We start from the raw sequence: 19,262 nt of genomic DNA on the forward strand, positions 1-19,262 counted from the left end.
GCCAGCCCCAGTACCAGCCAGGCACAGTTGCTTGCCCCAGCCGCTCATCTCTGCTGCCGCTGACGACGACGCCACCGCCGCGTTCCTGGAGTGCCCTGCGATCCCACTTTACCACCACCGCAAGTAAGGTTCGGACCATAAGACGCACCCCCCATTTTCCTCCCAAATATTGGGGGGAAAAAAGTGCGTCTTATGGTCCGAAAAATACGATAATCAGCCACGAATTGTGCAAGTTCTCCCATTTAAAAAGATGAGAGAGGCCTGTAATTGACATCATAGGTAGACCTCAAATATTACATACACTATGGGAATGCCGGGAGTTAGGTAAATACTGGAAAGGAGTTTTTTGTCTATTATAAAGAGGGTATATAAAATAGATATTCAACCAGACCCAAAAAATGCCTATTAGGTATTTTAGAAGATGATATGGAATTTGACCCAATTTCAATAGGGATTTCACGTATTTTATTTCAAGCTAGGAAACATATAGCATCCAAATGGATTACTCCCTCACCTCCAGAAATGAGTGAACTCAAAAATAAGATAAATAATATTATCGGATTATGGTTGGATACACCTAGAATGCCATCAAGAGGGTTATTGTTGGAGAGACTATTTGATTTATGGGTGGTAATGGGGGTATTGGCGAGGTCTAATGTTTCATTGGAATTCCTTAACATGTGGTATGGGTAATATAGCCCACCTATATGTGTATAGGATTATAATGTTTATTACAATATTATGGCTATATAAGAGATTTCAAGAATGTGGAATGTTAATTGTAAGATATAGTAACTGAAAGTTATCAGACGGTAATGGGCCACCTGAAAGGATATATAGGAGAGATGCATGTATGTCATCCCTATGGTATGTTATTTTATTATTGTACGTACTGGTTTCTTGTTTTATCAAAAAAACTAATGAAAAAAAGCTCAATGAAAATTTTTTGGATTAAAAATATAAAGAACGGGAAAAAGGCTTCTCCCCTGTGTGGGTTCCCTGGTGCTTAATCAAATCTGATTTTTGGTTAAAACATTTCCCACATTCTGAACATGAAAATGGCTTCTCCCCTGTGTGAATTCTCTGGTGTCTAACAAGAACTGATTTCTGGGTAAAACATTTTCCACATTCTGAACATGAAAAAGGCTTCTCCCCTGTGTGAGTTCTCTGGTGGTTATGAAGATGTGCTTTCCAAGTAAAACATTTTTCACATTCTGAACAGGAAAAAGGCTTCTTCCCTGTGTGAATTCTCTGGTGCCTAATCAAATCTGATTTATGGTTAAAACATTTCCCACATTCTGAACATGAAAAAGGTTTCTCCCCTGTGTGAGTTCTTTGGTGTACAACAAAAATCCATCTATGGTTAAAATATTTCCCACATTCTGAGCAGGAAAAAGGCTTCTCCCCTGTGTGGATTCTCTGGTGGCCATCAAGATAGTCTTTCCGGTTAAAACATTTCCCGCATTCTGAACATGAAAAAGGCTTCTCCCCTGTGTGAATTCTCTGGTGCTTGACAAAATCTGATTTCTGGTTAAAACATTTCCCACATTCTGAACATGAAAAAGGCTTCTCCCCTGTGTGGGTTCTCTGGTGGTTTTCAAGATGTGCTTTCTGGTTAAAACATTTCCCACATTCTGAACAGGAAAAAGGCTTCTCCCCTGTGTGAATTCTCTGGTGCTTGACAAAGTCTGATTTCTGGTTAAAACATTTCCCACATTCTGAGCATGAAAAAGGCTTCTCCCCTGTGTGATTTATCTGGTGCTTGACAAAGTCTGATTTCTGGTTAAAACATTTCCCACTTTCTGAACATGAAAAAGGCTTCTCCCCTGTGTGATTTCTCTGGTGCTTGACAAAGTCTGATTTCTGGTTAAAACATTTCCCACATTCTGAACATGAAAAAGGCTTCTCCCCTGTGTGAATTCTCTGGTGCCTGACAAAGTCTGATTTCTGGTTAAAACATTTCCCACATTCTGAACATGAAAAAGGCTTCTCCCCTGTGTGAATTCTCTGGTGCCTGACAAAGTCTGATTTCTGGTTAAAACATTTCCCACATTCTGAACATGAAAAAGGCTTCTCCCCTGTGTGAATTCTCTGGTGCCTGACAAAGTCTGATTTCCGGTTAAAACATTTCCCACATTCTGAACATGAAAAAGGCTTCTTCCCTGTGTGGGTTCTCTGGTGGCGATCAAGATGCACTTTCTGGTTAAAACATTTCCCACATTCTGAACATGAAAAAGGCTTCTCCCCTGTGTGAATTCTCTGGTGCTTGACAAAGTCTGATTTCTGGTTAAAACATCTCCCACATTTGGAACAAAAAAATCTGTTGTAAGCTGTGTGTAATTTTTGATGCTTAAGAATAGACTTTTCAAGGATAAAACTATTCCTATTTTCTGAACATGAAAATGACTTCTTTGTGTTAGGAGCAGTACATTTTGTAATGCTTATTTTTTTATTTTGATTTTCCTTAGTAGTCGGTAATGAATCAGAAGACAGGACCTGTTTCATAGGATTAGATGATAGATCTTTGCTGTGAAGGGATGATGGTATATCTGGAGTAATGGCATTCACTTCAATTGTATCCCGTGGAATCTGAAGATCATCTGATTTAAAAATTGAAGATGTCAGCTGTCCCTTTGATCTCCTGGTACAGTCATCTGCCAAGAATAAAAAACATAGAAACAGAAAAAACTGACGGCACTTCCAATACAAGAAATAGGTGTGAACAGTTGCTTACTAGGAGAAGATACCTCCATATACAATTAACAAACAAAGTAGAACTTTGTAACGCTAAGTATGTAAATATGAAGTATGAAATATGAGTAGCATTACTGCTGTAGAAAATAAAAATAAATGAGAAATCTTAGCGCATAAATTGGCCAATTCATGTGTACCTGACAGGCGCGGTAAGGCGTTTCTCGATGTCAGGATCCTACCAATGTGAATACCTCTCTAAGGGACATCCGTCTGCTTATGTGTGGGAAAGCAAGATCTTACTGCAATTAAAACCACCTGCGGCATAGAGGTGGAGTGCTCAGTCAAAGCTTAAACATAGTTTTTTCTGTTTCTAACGGCACTTCCAATACAAGAAATAGGTGTGAACAGGTGCTTACTAGGAGAAGCTACCTCCATATACAATTAACAAACAAAGTAGCACTCTGTAACGCTAAGTATGTAAATATGACATATGAAATATGAATAGCATTACTGCTGTAGAAAATCTTACTTTCCCACACATAAGCAGACGGATGTCCCTTAGAGAGGTATTCACATTGGTAGGGTCCTGACATCAAGAAACACCTTACCGCAGCTGTCAGGTACACATGAATTGGCCAATTTATGTGCTACAATTTCTCATTTATTTCTATTTTCTACAGCAGTAATGCTAGTCATATTTCATACTTCATATTTACATACTTAGCATTACAGAATGCTACTTTGTCTGTTAACAATAAGAAACAATTATTTTTGAATAAAATATCCTTGAAATGTAATTTTTGAACATTTCTACTTAAAGTGTCTGTAGAAATGGCAAGTTATTGATAGAATGACAGTCACAGTATAATAGAAAACCTCATAGGATGAACCAGTATAACGTGGTGTTCAACTGTTTTTTCATTCTGCCTCCAAAATATGGAATAAGAAGCCATCAAAAATTATTATGTAGGCAAAAATGATACCAATAAAAACTTCTACTCATCCATAAACCAATCCAGCAAAATCCGCTCTCCCAAAGTCAAATCTTCCCTTCGCTTCTGAGCCTTGCAGTGTGCCCAAACCATATTTAACATTGTGAAGACACCGGGTCTTCCGTGGGCGTAATACTACTCAGACAACACAGGGTGCAGGTAAAACAGTGTGGTAATAGTTTATTGAACCACAAAGCGGACAATAAATGTTATGATCTGCAACATAAACTAGGGAAAGAAGGGGAGAGCGGTCCCTACATTAAGACTAAGCTGAGTCCTTACGTTGTAGCGGGCAATCTGTTCCTTGAGAACAGACCCGCCTTCGTCCTCGGCTAGTCTGAACGGAGACCTATAGAGAAAGGGAGGGGTCCCTAAAAGAACTAAGGACTGGGACAAAAATGGGACACCTCCTAACAGAAGTTGTTGCAGAGCAAAAGATAAACTGACAAAAGTACTAGAGGTCCCAGAGGACCAAACAAACTAGAGATAGATAGGCACAAAAGCACCTGGCTAGAGAGACAGTCAAAACAACACTGAAGTCCAGCAAAGCCAGAAGGGCGGAGCTGGAATATATAGGAAGATGGTCAAGTGACCGCAAAACACAAGATAGAAACAAAAACAAACAGGAGGGTTCTAACAGTACCCCCCTCTTTTATGAGGATCCTCCAGATCCTCCAGGCCTATCCGGAAATCTCCTGTGGAAAGCTCTGACAAGTCTAGGGGCAGAGACATCATCTGCCTTTACCCAGGAGTTATCCTCAGGACCGAAACCTTTCCAAGCGACGAGATACTGCAATCTCCCTCTATGCCCTCTGGAATTCAGGATACAAGAAATTTCATATTCGCCGTCTTCCACCACCGGAGGAACTCTGACAGTGGCCTCCCTATCCGATACATCAGCCTTTTTCAACAAGGAAACATGAAACACAGGATTAATCTTCCAGGAGGTGGGAACCTCCAACCTAACAGCAGACTGGTTAACCACCTGAAGCACCTTAAATGGCCCCACAAACTTCGGACCCAATTTTTTAGAGGGAATCCTCAAACGCAGATTCTTTGAGGACAACCAAACCATGTCACCCACAGTAAACAAAACCTCTTTACGTTTCCTGTTAAAATACTTCTTGGACTTTTTGTTAGCCTCTTGAAGGTTACAACGTACATTAGTCCAAACTCTCTCCAAATCACCGGAAAAATTCTCCTCCTCCGGCACCGCCGACCCCAATTTGGAGAACGAACCAAAAGACGGATGTCTCCCAGTACAACAAAAAAAAGGAGAACACCCAGCAGAGGAGGATGTATGGTTGTTAAGAGCAAATTCTGAGAGTGGCAGAAACTCAGACCACCCCTCTTGATTGTCCGCCATAAAACAACGCAAAAACTGTTCAACATCCTGGTTCTTTCTTTCAGTCTGTCCATTAGACTCAGGATGATAACCAGACGAAAATGACAAATGGACTCCCAACCTGTCACAAAAAGCACGCCAAAAGCGAGCCACAAACTGAGGTCCCCTATCAGAAACAATGTCAGTGGGAACGCCATGGAGCCTGACAATTTCCTTAACAAACGCCTTAGCGAGTGTCTTAGCGCAGGGTAGCTTAATGAATGGAACCAAATGACACATCTTGCTAAAACGGTCCACGACCACCCAGATGACAGTGAAACCCTCGGACACAGGAAGGTCAGTAATAAAATCCATTGCCAGATGCGTCCAAGGCGCACTAGGAACCACCAGAGGGCAAAGCAACCCCGCAGCAGGGGTATGTGAAGTCTTTGACCCAGCACACACCGTACATTGACGTACCCATTTGATGACTTCCTTCTGCCACCCAGGCCACCAAAACCTGCGACTGATAAGTCTCTTAGTCTCAGAAATTCCTGGATGACCTGCCAACCGAGACTCATAATACTCCACAAACAACTCTCTCCTAAAGGTTCTAGGCACAAACAACCTCCCATGAGGAGTGTTAGATAGGGCATCCTCTTGGGCTTTCAGAATCCCATCTTCCAAAACGGAGTCCAATGCTGCTACCACAACTCCTTCCTGTAAAATGCTCTCCTCCTCCTCGGTACCAACCATGGGAGAAAAGCATCACCTTTAACATTCTTAGTACCAGGGATATAGGTAACAGAAAAATTAAACCGAGAAAAAAAAAGTGCCCACCTAGCTTGACGGGCATTCAAGCGTTTGGCAGCATCCAGATAGATCAAATTCTTATGATCTGTGAAAACCTGAATAGGAAATCTAGCACCTTCCAAGAAATGACACCAATGTTCAAACGCGAATTTAATAGCCAGCAATTCCTGATTACCAACATCGTAATTAAGTTCGGTCTCTGAAATTTTTTTCAAAAAAAAAGCACAGGGATGTACTCCATCCTTGTTCTCCTGCGACAAAACTGCACCGAGCCCCACCGAAGAAGCCTCCACCTCGACCAAAAAAGGCTTGGTCTCATCAGGCTGCATAAGGATAGGGGCAGAACTGAACCTCTCCTTGAGATACACAAAAGCTTCAATGGCCTCAGTAGTCCACTGGACCATATTCGCACCTTTCCTGGTGAGATCGGTCAGCGGCTTAACAATTATAGAAAAATTCTTAATGAATTTCCTGTAATAATTGGCGAAACCCAAAAATCTCTGTATTGGTTTCAAACCAATAGGTCTAGGCCAATTCTGCACAGCCTGAACCTTCACCGGGTCCATCTCAAAGCCCTCGCTGGAGATAATGTAGCCCAAAAAACTAATTCTCTGCACAGCAAACTCACATTTCTCCAGCTTAGCAAAGAGTGAATTATCACTCAATAACTGCAAAACTTCACGTACACTCTGCCAATGAGACTCCAGATCTGGTGAATAAATCAGAATGTCATCCAAATACACAACCACATTCTTACCAATCAAAGGTCTCAGGATGTCATTAATAAGGTTCTGAAAAAACGCGGGTGCATTGGTAAGACCAAAAGGCATCACCAGATTCTCAAAATGACCTACCGGAGTGTTAAAATCAGTTTTCCATTCATCACCCTCCTTCATTCGTAACAAATTGTATGCCCCCCGGAGATCAATTTTAGAGAACCACTTGGCCCCCACTAACTGGTTAAACAAGTCAGGAATTAACGTCAATGGGTAGGAATTGCGTACGGTAATCTTATTAATTTCACGAAAGTCCAGACATGGACGTAAACCGCCGTCCTTTTTTTTAGCAAAAAGAAAAATCCAACGGCACCAGGCGACTTAGAAGGTCTAATATGACCAGCAGCCAAGCTCGTCTGTATGTATTCCTCCAAGGCCTTTCTTTCAGGGATAGTCAGATTAAATAAGAGACTCTTGGGAAGAGTAGCTCCAGGAACAAACTCAATGGTGCAATCATAGTCCCTATGAGGAGGTAAAACTTGCGACTCCTCCTCTGAAAAAAACTTCCAAAAATCCTGAATAGGTACAGGTAATTCCCCTTTTTCCACAACCGCAATGCGACCATTACACTTATCATAGCACTTAGGACTCCAAGACTTAATCTCATTAGTAGACCAGTCCAGTAAAGGATTGTGCAGTTTTAACCAAGGCAAACCTAAAACGACTGGAGAGGGTAAATTATTTAATACCACCAAATCCAAATTTTCTTGGTGAATGCCATTGATAGTGAGGGGAAATGCAGCAACCTTGCGAGTAATACGTTTCGAAGGAGTGTTATCAATTGCAATCACAGAAATAGGTGATGACAAAGGTTTGGATTCCAATTTAAGTTTTTCCAAAAAACCCTTATCAATCACATTAAGTGTTGAACCACAATCCACAAATACCTGAAATTCAATCAAATCTTCCTGCAATGAGGTACTCCCTGAAAGAAATACTCCCTTAGAGCTCAAACAAGCAATACGGGCGTAACTGACCTTTTTTTTTTCTTTACTTAAACAAAGCTCACAGTTCTTAATTAAATGGTCAGTTTTACCACAATAAAAACACAATCCCTTGGAAAACCTGCGGTCTCTTTCCTGAGAGCGAAGTGACATCACCCCAAACTCCATCGGTTCTCCGCCGTCCGAGCAGACCCTCTGGGGACTAGGAGCTGCCATTGCAGGAATTTTTTCATCATCAACCCTGGCACGCAGTCTCCTGTCCACACATATAGCTAATTGCATGGCTTCCTCCAAGGTTTCAGGTGCGGGAAATGCAATCAGCAGATCCTTAACCCTTTCACTTAGACCAGCAAGAAAAAAACATTTTAACACCGAATCATTCCATTTCACTTCTGAGGACCACCTTCTGAAGTGTGTACAATAATTTTCAACATCACCTGACCCCTGATTCAAACGCCTCAGTTCTGTCTCAGCAGATGAGACTCGATCAGGATCGTCATACAATAGCCCCATAGCAGAAAAAAAATCCTCCACTGACCTAAAACACGGATCATTAGGTTGGAGAGAAAAGGCCCACCCCTGTGGTTCCTTGTGCAAAAGTGACATGATAAACAAAATGCGCTGTGATTCATTCCCAGAGGACCTTGGTCTCAAACGAAAATATAATAAACAAGCATTTTTAAAGGAAAAAAAATCTTGTTGTTTATCATAAAAAATATCAGGGAGTCCTACCTTGGGTTCGACAAAATGCGCCCCAGGACAGCTACTCCCGTGTTTCCGGAGCTCGGACAACTCCAGAGACAATCCCTGCAGGCGTTGAGCCAAATCTTGAACAGAAACCATACTGATCCCCGGATTTCTTTCCTTAAGGTTTTTGTTTGGGCTGGACTTACTGTTATGATCTGCAACATAAACTAGGGAAAGAAGGGGAGAGCTGTCCCTACAATAAGACTAAGCTGAGTCCCTACATTGTAGCGGCAACCTGTTCCTTGAGAACAGACCCGCCTTCGTCCTCGGCTAGTCTGAACGGAGACCTATAGAGAAAGGGAGGGGTCCCTAAAAGAACTAAGGACTGGGACAAAAATGGGACACCTCCTAACAGAAGTTGTTGCAGAGCAAAAGATAAACTGACAAAAGTACTAGAGGTCCAGAGGACCAAGCAAACTAGAGATAGATAGGCACAAAAGCACCTGGCTAGAGAGACAGTCAAAACAACACTGAAGTCCAGCAAAGCCAGAAGGGCGGAGCTGGAATATATAGGAAGATGGTCACGTGACCGCAAAACACAAGATAGAAACAAAAACAAACAGGAGGGTTCTAACAATAAACAGGTAAAACAGTCCCAGCAAGTACCCAAGATGGTGCAAATTACAGAGTCCTCACCCTTCCGCTGGCACGCCTGGGATAGAACAGCTGCGATTTTGGGGCTTCCAGAGCCAACTACCGGCACCAGTGGTCCCCCGCTTTTGGCTGGCCCCCAAAGAGAGGAGGTAACGACAAGCTTAGGAAACTAACCGAGAGCAGTGAGGTCTGCGGCCAGGTGAACTGTTTGTTCCTACCTGGATTCTTCAATACGTCTCTGAGGGTTCAGCAATGGTCAATGGAGCCGATCTGTATTCCTCCAGCTGGGACCGAAGTCCCCTAAGCTGACATGCTGTAGAATGACACCAAATAGAGGCAGAGACCCCCTTTTTATAGATCACAATTGTCTTTGCAACCATCATTCACAGGTCAAGGGTTAGGGTTAGGGATGAAGGTGGAAGAAGCTCATGACTCATTGTTTGAGCATTTAATCAACTTGCATAGTTTGTCCTCCATTGCTCGACAAATCAACAATTCGCTGGGCTGGTATAATATGAAATTAGTATATTATCAAACAGTATTGCTCCATGTCCCTATCTTGCAAGATTTGCAGACAACAAGTTGCAGTACATCTCAACTCAAGTGTTAACATTCAGTATTATTCAAACAATAGTCTGTGTTAATCAACCAAAGAAGAACACAGGTTAAAAAAGTCAACATAAAAATAAAAAGGTATATTGCTCTTGGAAATCAGAAATCATGTTTGGCATAATTAAGAAGAAAAGCGGTGTTGTCACAAGCATCCATGTATTTGGCATTACTATAGTGACAAGTACCCACTTCATTTACTGTGTGTGTCTCCTGAAGCACAATCTGGGCACTATGTGTTGGGTAATAAAATGGCCAAAGTGCAATTTTCACTCTCCAACATCCATTGCGTGCCAATTTCCGGAAAGTGCCTGTGGAGTCAAGATAATCACTACGCCTATAGATAAATTTACTAAGGGTTATAATTTCCAAAATGGAGACACTTTATGGGGATTTCTACTGCTCTGGTTTTCTGCCATTTTGTTATATTAGGGATTCTATAAATGATGTGTCCCATCTCCTCTGGGATCTGCTCCCCCGATGTCTCCTTCTGTCACCAGGCACCGCCTTATTCATTCTGCAGGTGGTGTTGATGATGGAGGAGATGTCGGAACCAAAAGCTCTGGGTGGCACAGGCTCTGTCCAGCCACTAAGATTAGGGTGCCTGGGACCTGTAGTACCATCCAGTCTGGCAGTATGGGTGCGTGTGCTGTCCAGCTGGAGTAATCTGCTCCCTGCTTCAGCCAACTGGAAAGCACCACACCCTACTAAAGCTTGAAGAATATTGCCGGAGCTGCCAGATACAGCCTTGTTATCCTCTGGTTCAGTCCTCTGTGCTCAGCTCTCGGCTTGTGTATTTGTTTCCTGTTGTGACCTCGGCCCGTTTACTGATTACTCTTGTGTCTTCTGATTTTGTATTTTCTCTGCCCTCTTGGTTATGACCCGGCTACCTGACTATTCTTCTTGGGGTTAAAGGGTGATGAGAAAGGCAATCCCTGGGATCTGGAAAATGGAGTAGATAGAGCCAAGCCTATTCGTGGTGGCCATGTTTTGAGCTGCCAGGTGATCATAAACAGTTCCCCCAATACATTGTGTCTGCAAACTATTCCAGCAAGATCTGCATTCAAATAGCTAAATGTCGCTCCTTCCCTCCTTATCCGTGCTATGTACCCAGACAGTAGTGTACAAACGAATATAGGGTATTGTCGGGTTCAAAAGAAGTTGGAAAATAATTTATAAGGTCCATTTGTTTCCCATTATCCTTTGTGAAGAATTCCAAAGCTATCACCAGATAAAGTGACACATGTCAGATTTAAAAAATGGGTCCTGATTAGGAACAGAAAACTGGCTGCAGGAAGAGATTAAATCAGAGAATTTTGGGCACTAACTACTGAAGTCAAAAACTGTGACTATAGACAATAACACATCTACTGAAATGATCAAACTCAACAGTCTTCATCAGAGAAAAATGAATAACTTGTGGTGAAACCTCTCTGGGGTAATTAGAGTATGGGGCTCGGGGGCTCTTGGGAATCTAAACTATCGTAAGGGACAATATTTTCTGTCAGATGAGTTTCAAGAAGAAATATTAGACTTTCAAGGAGAACTTTTTAAAATAGTGCAGAGCTGAGGGGTCTTAAATTTAGACCTCGGGCATTGGGAAGAGGCAATGGAGACCTTCTTTGAAAGACTACCAGGGCGTTACAGAGACACATAAGTGAGGCAGGCCAATCCCACCACAATCAAACTATCATACAAAATGAACCTGTAAAAAAAAGACAGATTAAAAGATATGTTACATCCCCAACAATAACATATGTAAGGAGAGCTCCAACTCTAAACTCACTAAACGCATTAATTTATGGTGGACCATTGGAGCTACTATGAGTCCGGACCAGAAGAGTAGAGAAAGTATTAGCGCCCCCATTTCAGGAGAGATTGTGCAGTAATCTGAACTCCTTTGGGATCAAAAACAATGTAATTTATGACGTGGGGTGAATCCATGAAACCAGGGCTCGAGCCATGCCAACACATCTCCTGCAGGCGTGAATAAATGTATATTACACCCATCAGCCATGCACAGCTTAGAGATATATCATGGCACAGGTGTAATGTTTTCTGTATAGGATATCACAATTCTGTTTGAAGTTAGTTGGTTTGAAAACTCAGCATAAAGGGAAACTCTGTTGTTATTATACAGAAATTCACACTTGGCCCTCACTGCACATTTAATGTTGTATCTCATAAAAGTGAAGTTTGGTCAGAAAGACTGGACCTGGTCTTGTAGGGACCATATGAGAACATTCAGCAGCACAGAAGGTGGATTCATCTAATAAGATATCAGGCACCTAGTAAGCCAACATCATCATTACCCTTCGCTTCCTCTAAGAGGTCCATCATAATTTTTCTTCAAGTGATTTTCTCACTTGTCAGCACATTCTACGTATGCTGACATTTGGCTTTGCAGTTTACAGATCTGGGCAGGTAACGGACAGAGTCTTTTAATCCCAGGGGGTAGGTGGATCCTCCAGGTTGTAAGTTCTACAGAAAATGTCTTTCACAATCACACAAAGTAATGTGAACATTTTTGGATGGAGGAGAATGTTGTGGTAGAGCGGCAAAATGGTGATCACACGATTGTGATATTGCCGGACTACACCACCGATAAAGCAGCCACAGCCGGTGACTGAGAAGAATCTGTGACTTCTCTGTATTCAGTGGTTACTACTCACCTGGGTAGTCATATGTAGGAATCTCCTCTTTACACCGCTCATCACCCCTCACATATGTCTCTGTAGTATTAATATGGGTCAGATCTTCACCCTGAAACAAATATTATAAAAGTCAAAAACAGATGGAGAAGTCACCTCTATGATCAGCTCTAATCCTGTCATCTCCACCGTTCTCATTACACAAATATAAAACATAATACTGGTGGATAAAACAAGACTGAGCACAAGACCTTTACAGCCGTCTACACATCATAGGAGACATCTCATGACATCTTCTCTGTATCTACCTGAGGAACATTGGGATCTTCTTGTTTACAGTCCTGTGGAAGAAGAGGATGGGGACATCTCTCTGGTGTTGTCCTCTTACTGGATCGATCTGGAGGAAACACATACAGGGACTGAATTCATTCTTTACATACAGATAATTATAGGCCGTGTGTATTTAGTCCTGTCTATTACCTGGAGATGTGAGGGGCTGGGGAACCTCCATCATGACGTCCTTGTACAGATCTTTTTGTCTTTCTAAATACTCCCACTCCTCCATGGAGAAATAGACGGCGACATCCTGACATCTTATAGGAACCTGACACATACAATGATACCGTCATCCCCTCGATCCCTTCATAGCATTACTGTATAAAGTCCCAGCATTCCCAGCAGTGTCACCTCTCCAGTCAGCAGCTCAATCATCTTGTAGGTGAGTTCTAGGATCTTCTGGTCATTGATGTCCTCATGTATCAGGGGGTGAGATGGAGGCCCCATGATTAATCTCTGGTTATGGAGAGACACATTAATAAATCTCCCTCCAGACATTTCCAGAGTCCTCACCTCTCCAGTTCTGTCCATCTGTTATTCCCATATATAAGAATGATGTAATGTGACGTCATCAGAACCTCTCACCTCTCCAGTAAGCCGGAAGAGGATCTCTAGGGTGAGGTGTAATATCCTCTCCGCCATCTTCTTTTTGTCTCTATCCATTCTTCTCTAGGAAAATTATATAGATAAATTGTTAGTATCTCATATTGTGGGAATCTGAGTGAATTGAAGATGAGTTGGTGTAAAATATATAAAATTCTGTGTAATAAAAAAATTAATAGCATTGTGATGCTGGTATAAAGCAATAATGTGGTAGAGCACTTCATACATGTTGAGGTCAGATAGAGATACCTATGTGTTATCAGTTGGGATTACGGAAGTTATAAAATAAGTCAGATACCATATTTTTCGGACTATAAGACGCACTGGACCATAAGACGCACCTAGGTTTTAAAGGAGGAAGATAAAAAAAAACAAATTAAGCAAAAAATGTGGTCATTATGCTCTGTTAAGTGGGAGGGGGTCTGCTGCTGACACTGTTATAGGGGTAATGTCCCCCAATTCTGTTAATATCCTCCATCCTGGTATATATGGCCCCCTTCTTCCTGTAATAAGTGGCCCCTATCCCCATCCTGGTATGCATAGCACCCCAATCCAAAATCCTGGTAAGCATAGCACCCTAATCCACCATCCTAGTATGCATGGCACCCCAATCCACCATCCTGGCATGCATGGCAGAGCGGCAGCAGGAGATGCGCTGAAGTTACAGTGTGCACGCTATTAAGGAGAATGAATGGTCATTGCTCACCACGCACACAGTCCTGGCGTGGGGAGCAGTGACTATTTCGGCACAGCAGATCACTGTGTGAGGGCGCATGTCAGGGACGCCATGTGCAGCTCACACAGTGAGAATCCTGTCGGCAGCAGAGCGGGATGCAGCGCTGGAGGAGAGAGGAGGGGAGTGTGATTGTTTATTTTTTGTGTGCAGCGTGATGGGGATCAGGGGGTGCCAAGCATACCAGGATGAGGGGGGAGGCTATACATACAGGGATGAAGGGTACCATACATACCAAGAAGAGGGATGAGGGGGACCATACTTATAGGGATGAACGGTGCCATACATACCAGGAGCCACACTGCAGGCACAGTGTGCCGCTATTAAGGAAAATAAATATTCACTACTCCCCATGCCCATGGGCGTGGGGAGCAGTGAATATTCATTTTCTTTAGTAGCGGGCACAGTGTAGGCTACAGCAGGCGGCTGCTGCATCCAGTGCCCTGCTTCTCTGCCGCTGTCGCTCCCCCCACATCCCCCACCACACACAGCCACAGTATTTATGTATGTTGGACTATAAGACGCACCCCCCACTTTCCTCCAAAATTTTTGAGGAATAAAGTGCGTCTTATAGTCCAAAAAATACGGTAATTTAATAATATAAAGAACGCAACAGTCTTTGTACAGCCAATAAAATATGTTAATGGTTTATTTATTTCCACGTTAAGTTCTGGAAAGAAAAGGTCCAACAAGCTCACCTGTAATAATACCAGCCTATAGCAGTGCCCATCTCCACCTCGCTAATGTCTGAGTCGAAGTCGAGGTCTGTGCCCATTACTTATCCAGCCACGGGCCCATCCATCTGGTCTGTCAAGAGTCACTCTCATCAGTCCATAAAACCTTTGAAAAATCTGTCTTCAGATATTTCTTGGCCAAGTTTTTTCTTGAGTCTTGTTCAGTGGTGTTCGGTATTCAGCCTCGGCCTTGTCTCTGAGCACCGAACACCTTGTACTTCTGGGCATCCAGAGAGGCGGCAGTTCTGGAATATGACAGCTCAAGAGGATAATATCTTCCTGGTCGCTTCAAGTTTGAGTCTCCTGAAATCTTTAGCAGTTAATGCTATTTTTTTTTTCTTTTGTGACCCTGTAGACTTTTGAAGGTTGTGTGATCACACCCAATATCTGAGCAATTTAACCGCTTCGCGACGGCCCACTGTAGATAAACGTCGGCGCTTTCTGGGCTCTGTGCAGCGCCGACGTTTAAAAACGGTGGGTGGTCTCGCAGCGCTCAGGACCCCCAGGGTCCTGCAAGCGCTGCGATTCCGGTGCAGAGCATTAGCTCTGACAGGGAACATCATCGGGACCTGATTGGATCAGGTCCCAGTGATGTTAACCCTTTGCTGTCTTCTATATGCCGCGATCTATAGTGATCGCGGCATATAGAAGACAGCAGGAGGAGAGGGGGTCGTCCACTTACCTCTCCGACGGCCCCCTTATACCTTCCAGGACCTGGCGTTGCTATGGCAGCTGTAGGTCACATGACCACCTCCAGATCTGCCATATATGGTGTCCTGCCTGGCTCAGCCTGCAGCTGAAGCCTGGCAGAACACACTGACTGTGAAGCAGTCAGCAAAGATCTCATGTAATGTAATATATGTCTATTACATTACATGAGATTAGTGATCAGAAAAATAAAAATTAATGTCTCATACAGGGACTAAGTAAAAATGTAAAAAAAAAATGTTTTTAAACGGTTAAAAAAAAATCACAAAATAACTAAAAATAAATAAAAAATATTAAACCAATAAATCCGTATATTGATGCAAAACCAAAAAAAGTACACATATTTGGTATCGCCGCGTCCGAAACAACCCGATCTATAAAACTGTCACACTAATTAACTCCTTCTGTGCACACCGTAATAAAAATAAATAAAAAACGGAGCAAAAAAATATGCTTTTTCATCATATCGCCAAACAAAAAGTGGAAAAAAATGCGATCAAAAAGCAAAATGGAAATAAAAATGGTACCGCTGAAAACGTCTTCTTGTTCCGCAAAAAAAAAGCCGCCATACAGCTCCATCAGCCGAAAAATAAAAAAGTTATAGCGCTCAGAATAAAGCAATGCAAAAAAAATATTTTTTCTATAAAATTGTTTTATTGTGTAAAAGCGCCAAAACATAAAAAAAAGAGATTAGTTACTTACCGGTAACGGGATTTCTCGGAGACCATGACAGCACCACGAGAGAGGGAATCCGCCCACCAAGGACAGGAAACCTACAGGCTTAAAAGGGGGCGGCCCTCCTTCTCGCCTCAGTTTGAATTACAGAGCATTGAGAGGACCGCCCGGTTAGTAGACATAGCAACATAATCATGAAACAAACAGTATATACATTTTCTTACAACATCAATGTGTGAGAATAAAGAATGAAAACAGATAAGAAGTGCTCCCAAAAAGGGGTGAAGGGAGGGAATATAAGGGTGCTGTCATGGTCTCCGAGAAATCCCGTTACCGGTAAGTAACTAATCTCTTTATCGGTCGACCATGACAGCACCATGAGAGAATTGCAGAGATGAAGATTCTAGGGAGGGACCACGGCTTGGAGCACCCTTCTCCCAAATGTGAGGTCAGACGAAGCCCCTTTGTAGGAACTCTAAAATCTTCCCAATTGGCGCTCCCTTATCCACTGAAGATTTAGAAAAAGATAAAAACTTGTTCCAAACTTTTGCATAAATTTTGGTAGTGACAGGCTTTCTACTACGTAATAAAGTAGATACTAGACTCTGGGAAAAACCTTTTAGTTCTAGCAGGGACCTCTCAAATTCCACGCCGTCAAGTGGAGGCCCGGAGCTCGCGGATGGAGCACTGGACCCTGGCTGAGGAGATCTGGAACGTCGGGCAGGACCCAAGGGTCCGAGATGGACATGTTCCTCAGGCATGAGAACCAGGGTCTTTTGGGCCAAAAGGGGGCGATCAAGAGGACCCTTGCCTTGTCCTCTCTGATCTTTCTTAGCACCATAGGCAGAAGGTTTAACGGTGGGAAGGCATAGGCCAGACTGAAGTTCCAAGGGATTTGGAGAGCGTCTACTGTCAGGGGCCTTTCTCTCGGATCTAGGGACCAAAAAACCTTTGTCTTCCGGTTTTGCTTTGTGGCGAAGAGATCCACCACCGGAAGACTCCATTTCCGGACTAATAGGGAAAAAATGTCCTGTTTTAGTTCCCATTCGCCTTGCCTTAAAAAATGACGGCTTAAGAAGTCTGCCTTTGAATTTTCTTTCCCTTTGATGTGGAGGGCTGTTAAAGAGAGGAGATGGTGTTCCGAGATCTGAAAGAGATGATCCGCCACTCTCATTAGCGATCCAGCACGAGTACCCCCCTGATGGTTAATATAAGCTACTGCTATATTATTATCGGACAGGATCCTAATGTTCTTATTGTGAAGGAATGGTAAGAAATGATTAACAGCCCTATCAACTGCCAGTAGTTCCCTAGTATTAGAGGAAAGAGCTCTCTCAGCATCCGACCAGAACCCCTGGGCAATCATATCCCCCAAGTGAGCTCCCCATCCATGTAGACTTGCGTCAGTTGTAATTATTTCAGATATTCTGACCACCCAGGGAACTCCTCGAGACAAGCTTTCTAAATTCACCCACCACTGTAGAGAGTCAATAGACCGGGGAGATAGGAACATAAGTCTCTCCAAGTGCCCATGTAACGAGACCTCATTCTGTAGGACGTCCCACTGTAAAACTCTGGAGTGGTATTGTGCCCACATTACCCCCGGCAGACAAGATATCAGGGTACCAAGTAAGGACATTGCAGCCCTAAGGGACATGACCGGGTTCGCAAGAGCTCCTTCCACCAGCCTTATGACCTTCTGTTTTTTGGCTTCTGGAAGGAAACACATCTGGAGGTCTGAGTCTAGCATGATACCTAGGAACTGCTGTACTCTCGAAGGGACTACCCTGGATTTCTCCAGATTTAGGATCCAGCCCAGGCCTTCCAGAATAGAGGAGACCAATTTAAGATGGGAGACACATTGAGAGGCTGAGTCTCCAATGATCAAAAAATCATCTAAGTAAGGGATAATTAACACATTATGTTCCCATACATGAGCCATCACCTCCGCTATCACCTTCGTAAATATTCTAGGGGCTATAGCGAGACCGAATGGCAAGGCCGCAATTGGAAATATCTGATTTCATCCCCTATGACCAAAGCCACTCTAAGGTATTTTTGGAAGCTGAGGCGAGAGGGAGGGCCGCCCCCTTTTAAGCCTGTAGGTTTCCTGTCCTTGGTGGGCGGATTCCCTCTCTCGTGGTGCTGTCATGGTCGACCGATAAATATACAGTAAGTGTAGTATCCCTGTAAACGTACTGACCCGAAGAATAACGCTGCCTGATCACTTTTACCACACGCAGAACGGCATAAAAAAAACCCTCAAAAAACAATTCCTGAATTGTTGGTTTTTGTTAATTTTACCTCCCAAAAAACGGAATAGAAAGCGATCAAAAAATGTCACGTACCCAAAAATGGTACCAATAAAAATGTCAACTCGTCCCGCAAAAAACAAGCTGTCACATGACTCTGTTGGACGAAATATGGAAAAATTATAGCTCTCAAAATATGGCGATGCAAAAACTAGATTTTGCAAAAAAAAGCGTCTCTTAGTGTGTGACAGCTGTCAGTCATAAAAACCCGATATAAATCTGGTATCTCTGTAATCGCACCGACCCGAAGAATAAAGTAATCTCATCACTTATACCGCACGGGGAACGGCGTAAAAAATAAATAAAACCAATTCTTCACCAGCTACAGATTTGTTTATTATGTCTCCCAAAGATCGCAGTAAGGCTCTGCTCACATTTATCCTGCGCTCTGCGCTGAGCACTTACACCAGAGTTTCCGTGTAAATCTCTGAAATACGTGATTCAGACGGAAGTCACGACGGAAGATTCCCTGTAATGAGGCAGATATAGGCCACTGTGGATGCCGTCCGGCCTGTGATCCCACGGTGTCATTTGTTTTAGGCGTGCATAAAAGTGCGGTTGGCCACAGTTTTGTGCACTTCAGAAAAAAAGGACACCGCTAAACAGGGGCCAGAAGGAGTCCAGAGTAACTCTGCTGCCTCATTACAGTGAATGGATCCCGCAGGGGTTTCATCTGAATTACATCACTTGGAAATTTAGATGGAAACCCCAATGTAAGTGCTCAGCCTAGAGCGCCGGATAAATGTTGCGTAAAATGTTCCCAATAAAAGCTTCAACTCAGTCCTCAAAAAAAGCTAGTCCCCACTCAGGTCCGTCATTTGTTAAAAATATAAGGGACTTCCAAGTTACTGGTAGCAGAAAGGCTCTGGAAAAGCTAAATGGCCCTTGCCCCCCAAAAGAAATTCAGAAAATTTTGTGCTCCCAAATCCAAATGCCTATTCTACAATAATTTGTTCTCCAATTGTCAAATAGCTCTCCGTCCCCCCCAGATCTCGCCGTATGGCTGAGCGGTACGAT

At 43.0% G+C, this 19,262-nt stretch overlaps 1 protein-coding gene across 1 annotated transcript; it reads right to left on the reverse strand.

The window, feature by feature from the left end:
• Nucleotides 1-222: 222 nt before the first annotated feature.
• LOC141192428 (uncharacterized) lies at nucleotides 223-13,170 on the reverse strand. Its single transcript, XM_073661951.1, has 6 exons — nucleotides 13,066-13,170; nucleotides 12,832-12,936; nucleotides 12,625-12,748; nucleotides 12,453-12,541; nucleotides 12,166-12,256; nucleotides 223-2,654 (listed from the first exon to the last, which is right to left on the reverse strand). The coding sequence occupies exons 1-6, from the start codon at nucleotides 13,141-13,143 to the stop codon at nucleotides 952-954; spliced, it is 2,190 nt and encodes a 729-aa protein (XP_073518052.1). The 5' UTR covers nucleotides 13,144-13,170; the 3' UTR covers nucleotides 223-951.
• Nucleotides 13,171-19,262: the final 6,092 nt, after the last annotated feature.

This window comes from Phyllobates terribilis, unplaced genomic scaffold (assembly GCF_046119375.1).
Source record: "Phyllobates terribilis strain yellow unplaced genomic scaffold, ASM4611937v1 Scaffold_61__1_contigs__length_8056638, whole genome shotgun sequence".
NCBI lineage: Eukaryota > Metazoa > Chordata > Amphibia > Anura > Dendrobatidae > Phyllobates > Phyllobates terribilis.

Excerpts from the sequence above, each read along its gene's own strand:
- LOC141192428 (XM_073661951.1), bottom strand. The coding sequence starts at position 13,143 with ATGGATAGAGACAAAAAGAAGATGGCGGAGAGGATATTACACCTCACC. Across the intron at positions 12,937-13,065 it reads TCTTCCGGCTTACTGGAGAG|AGATTAATCATGGGGCCTCC; the intron begins GTGAGAGGTTCT and ends CTCCATAACCAG. Across the intron at positions 2,655-12,165 it reads TCCTACATATGACTACCCAG|ATGACTGTACCAGGAGATCA; the intron begins GTGAGTAGTAAC and ends TATTCTTGGCAG.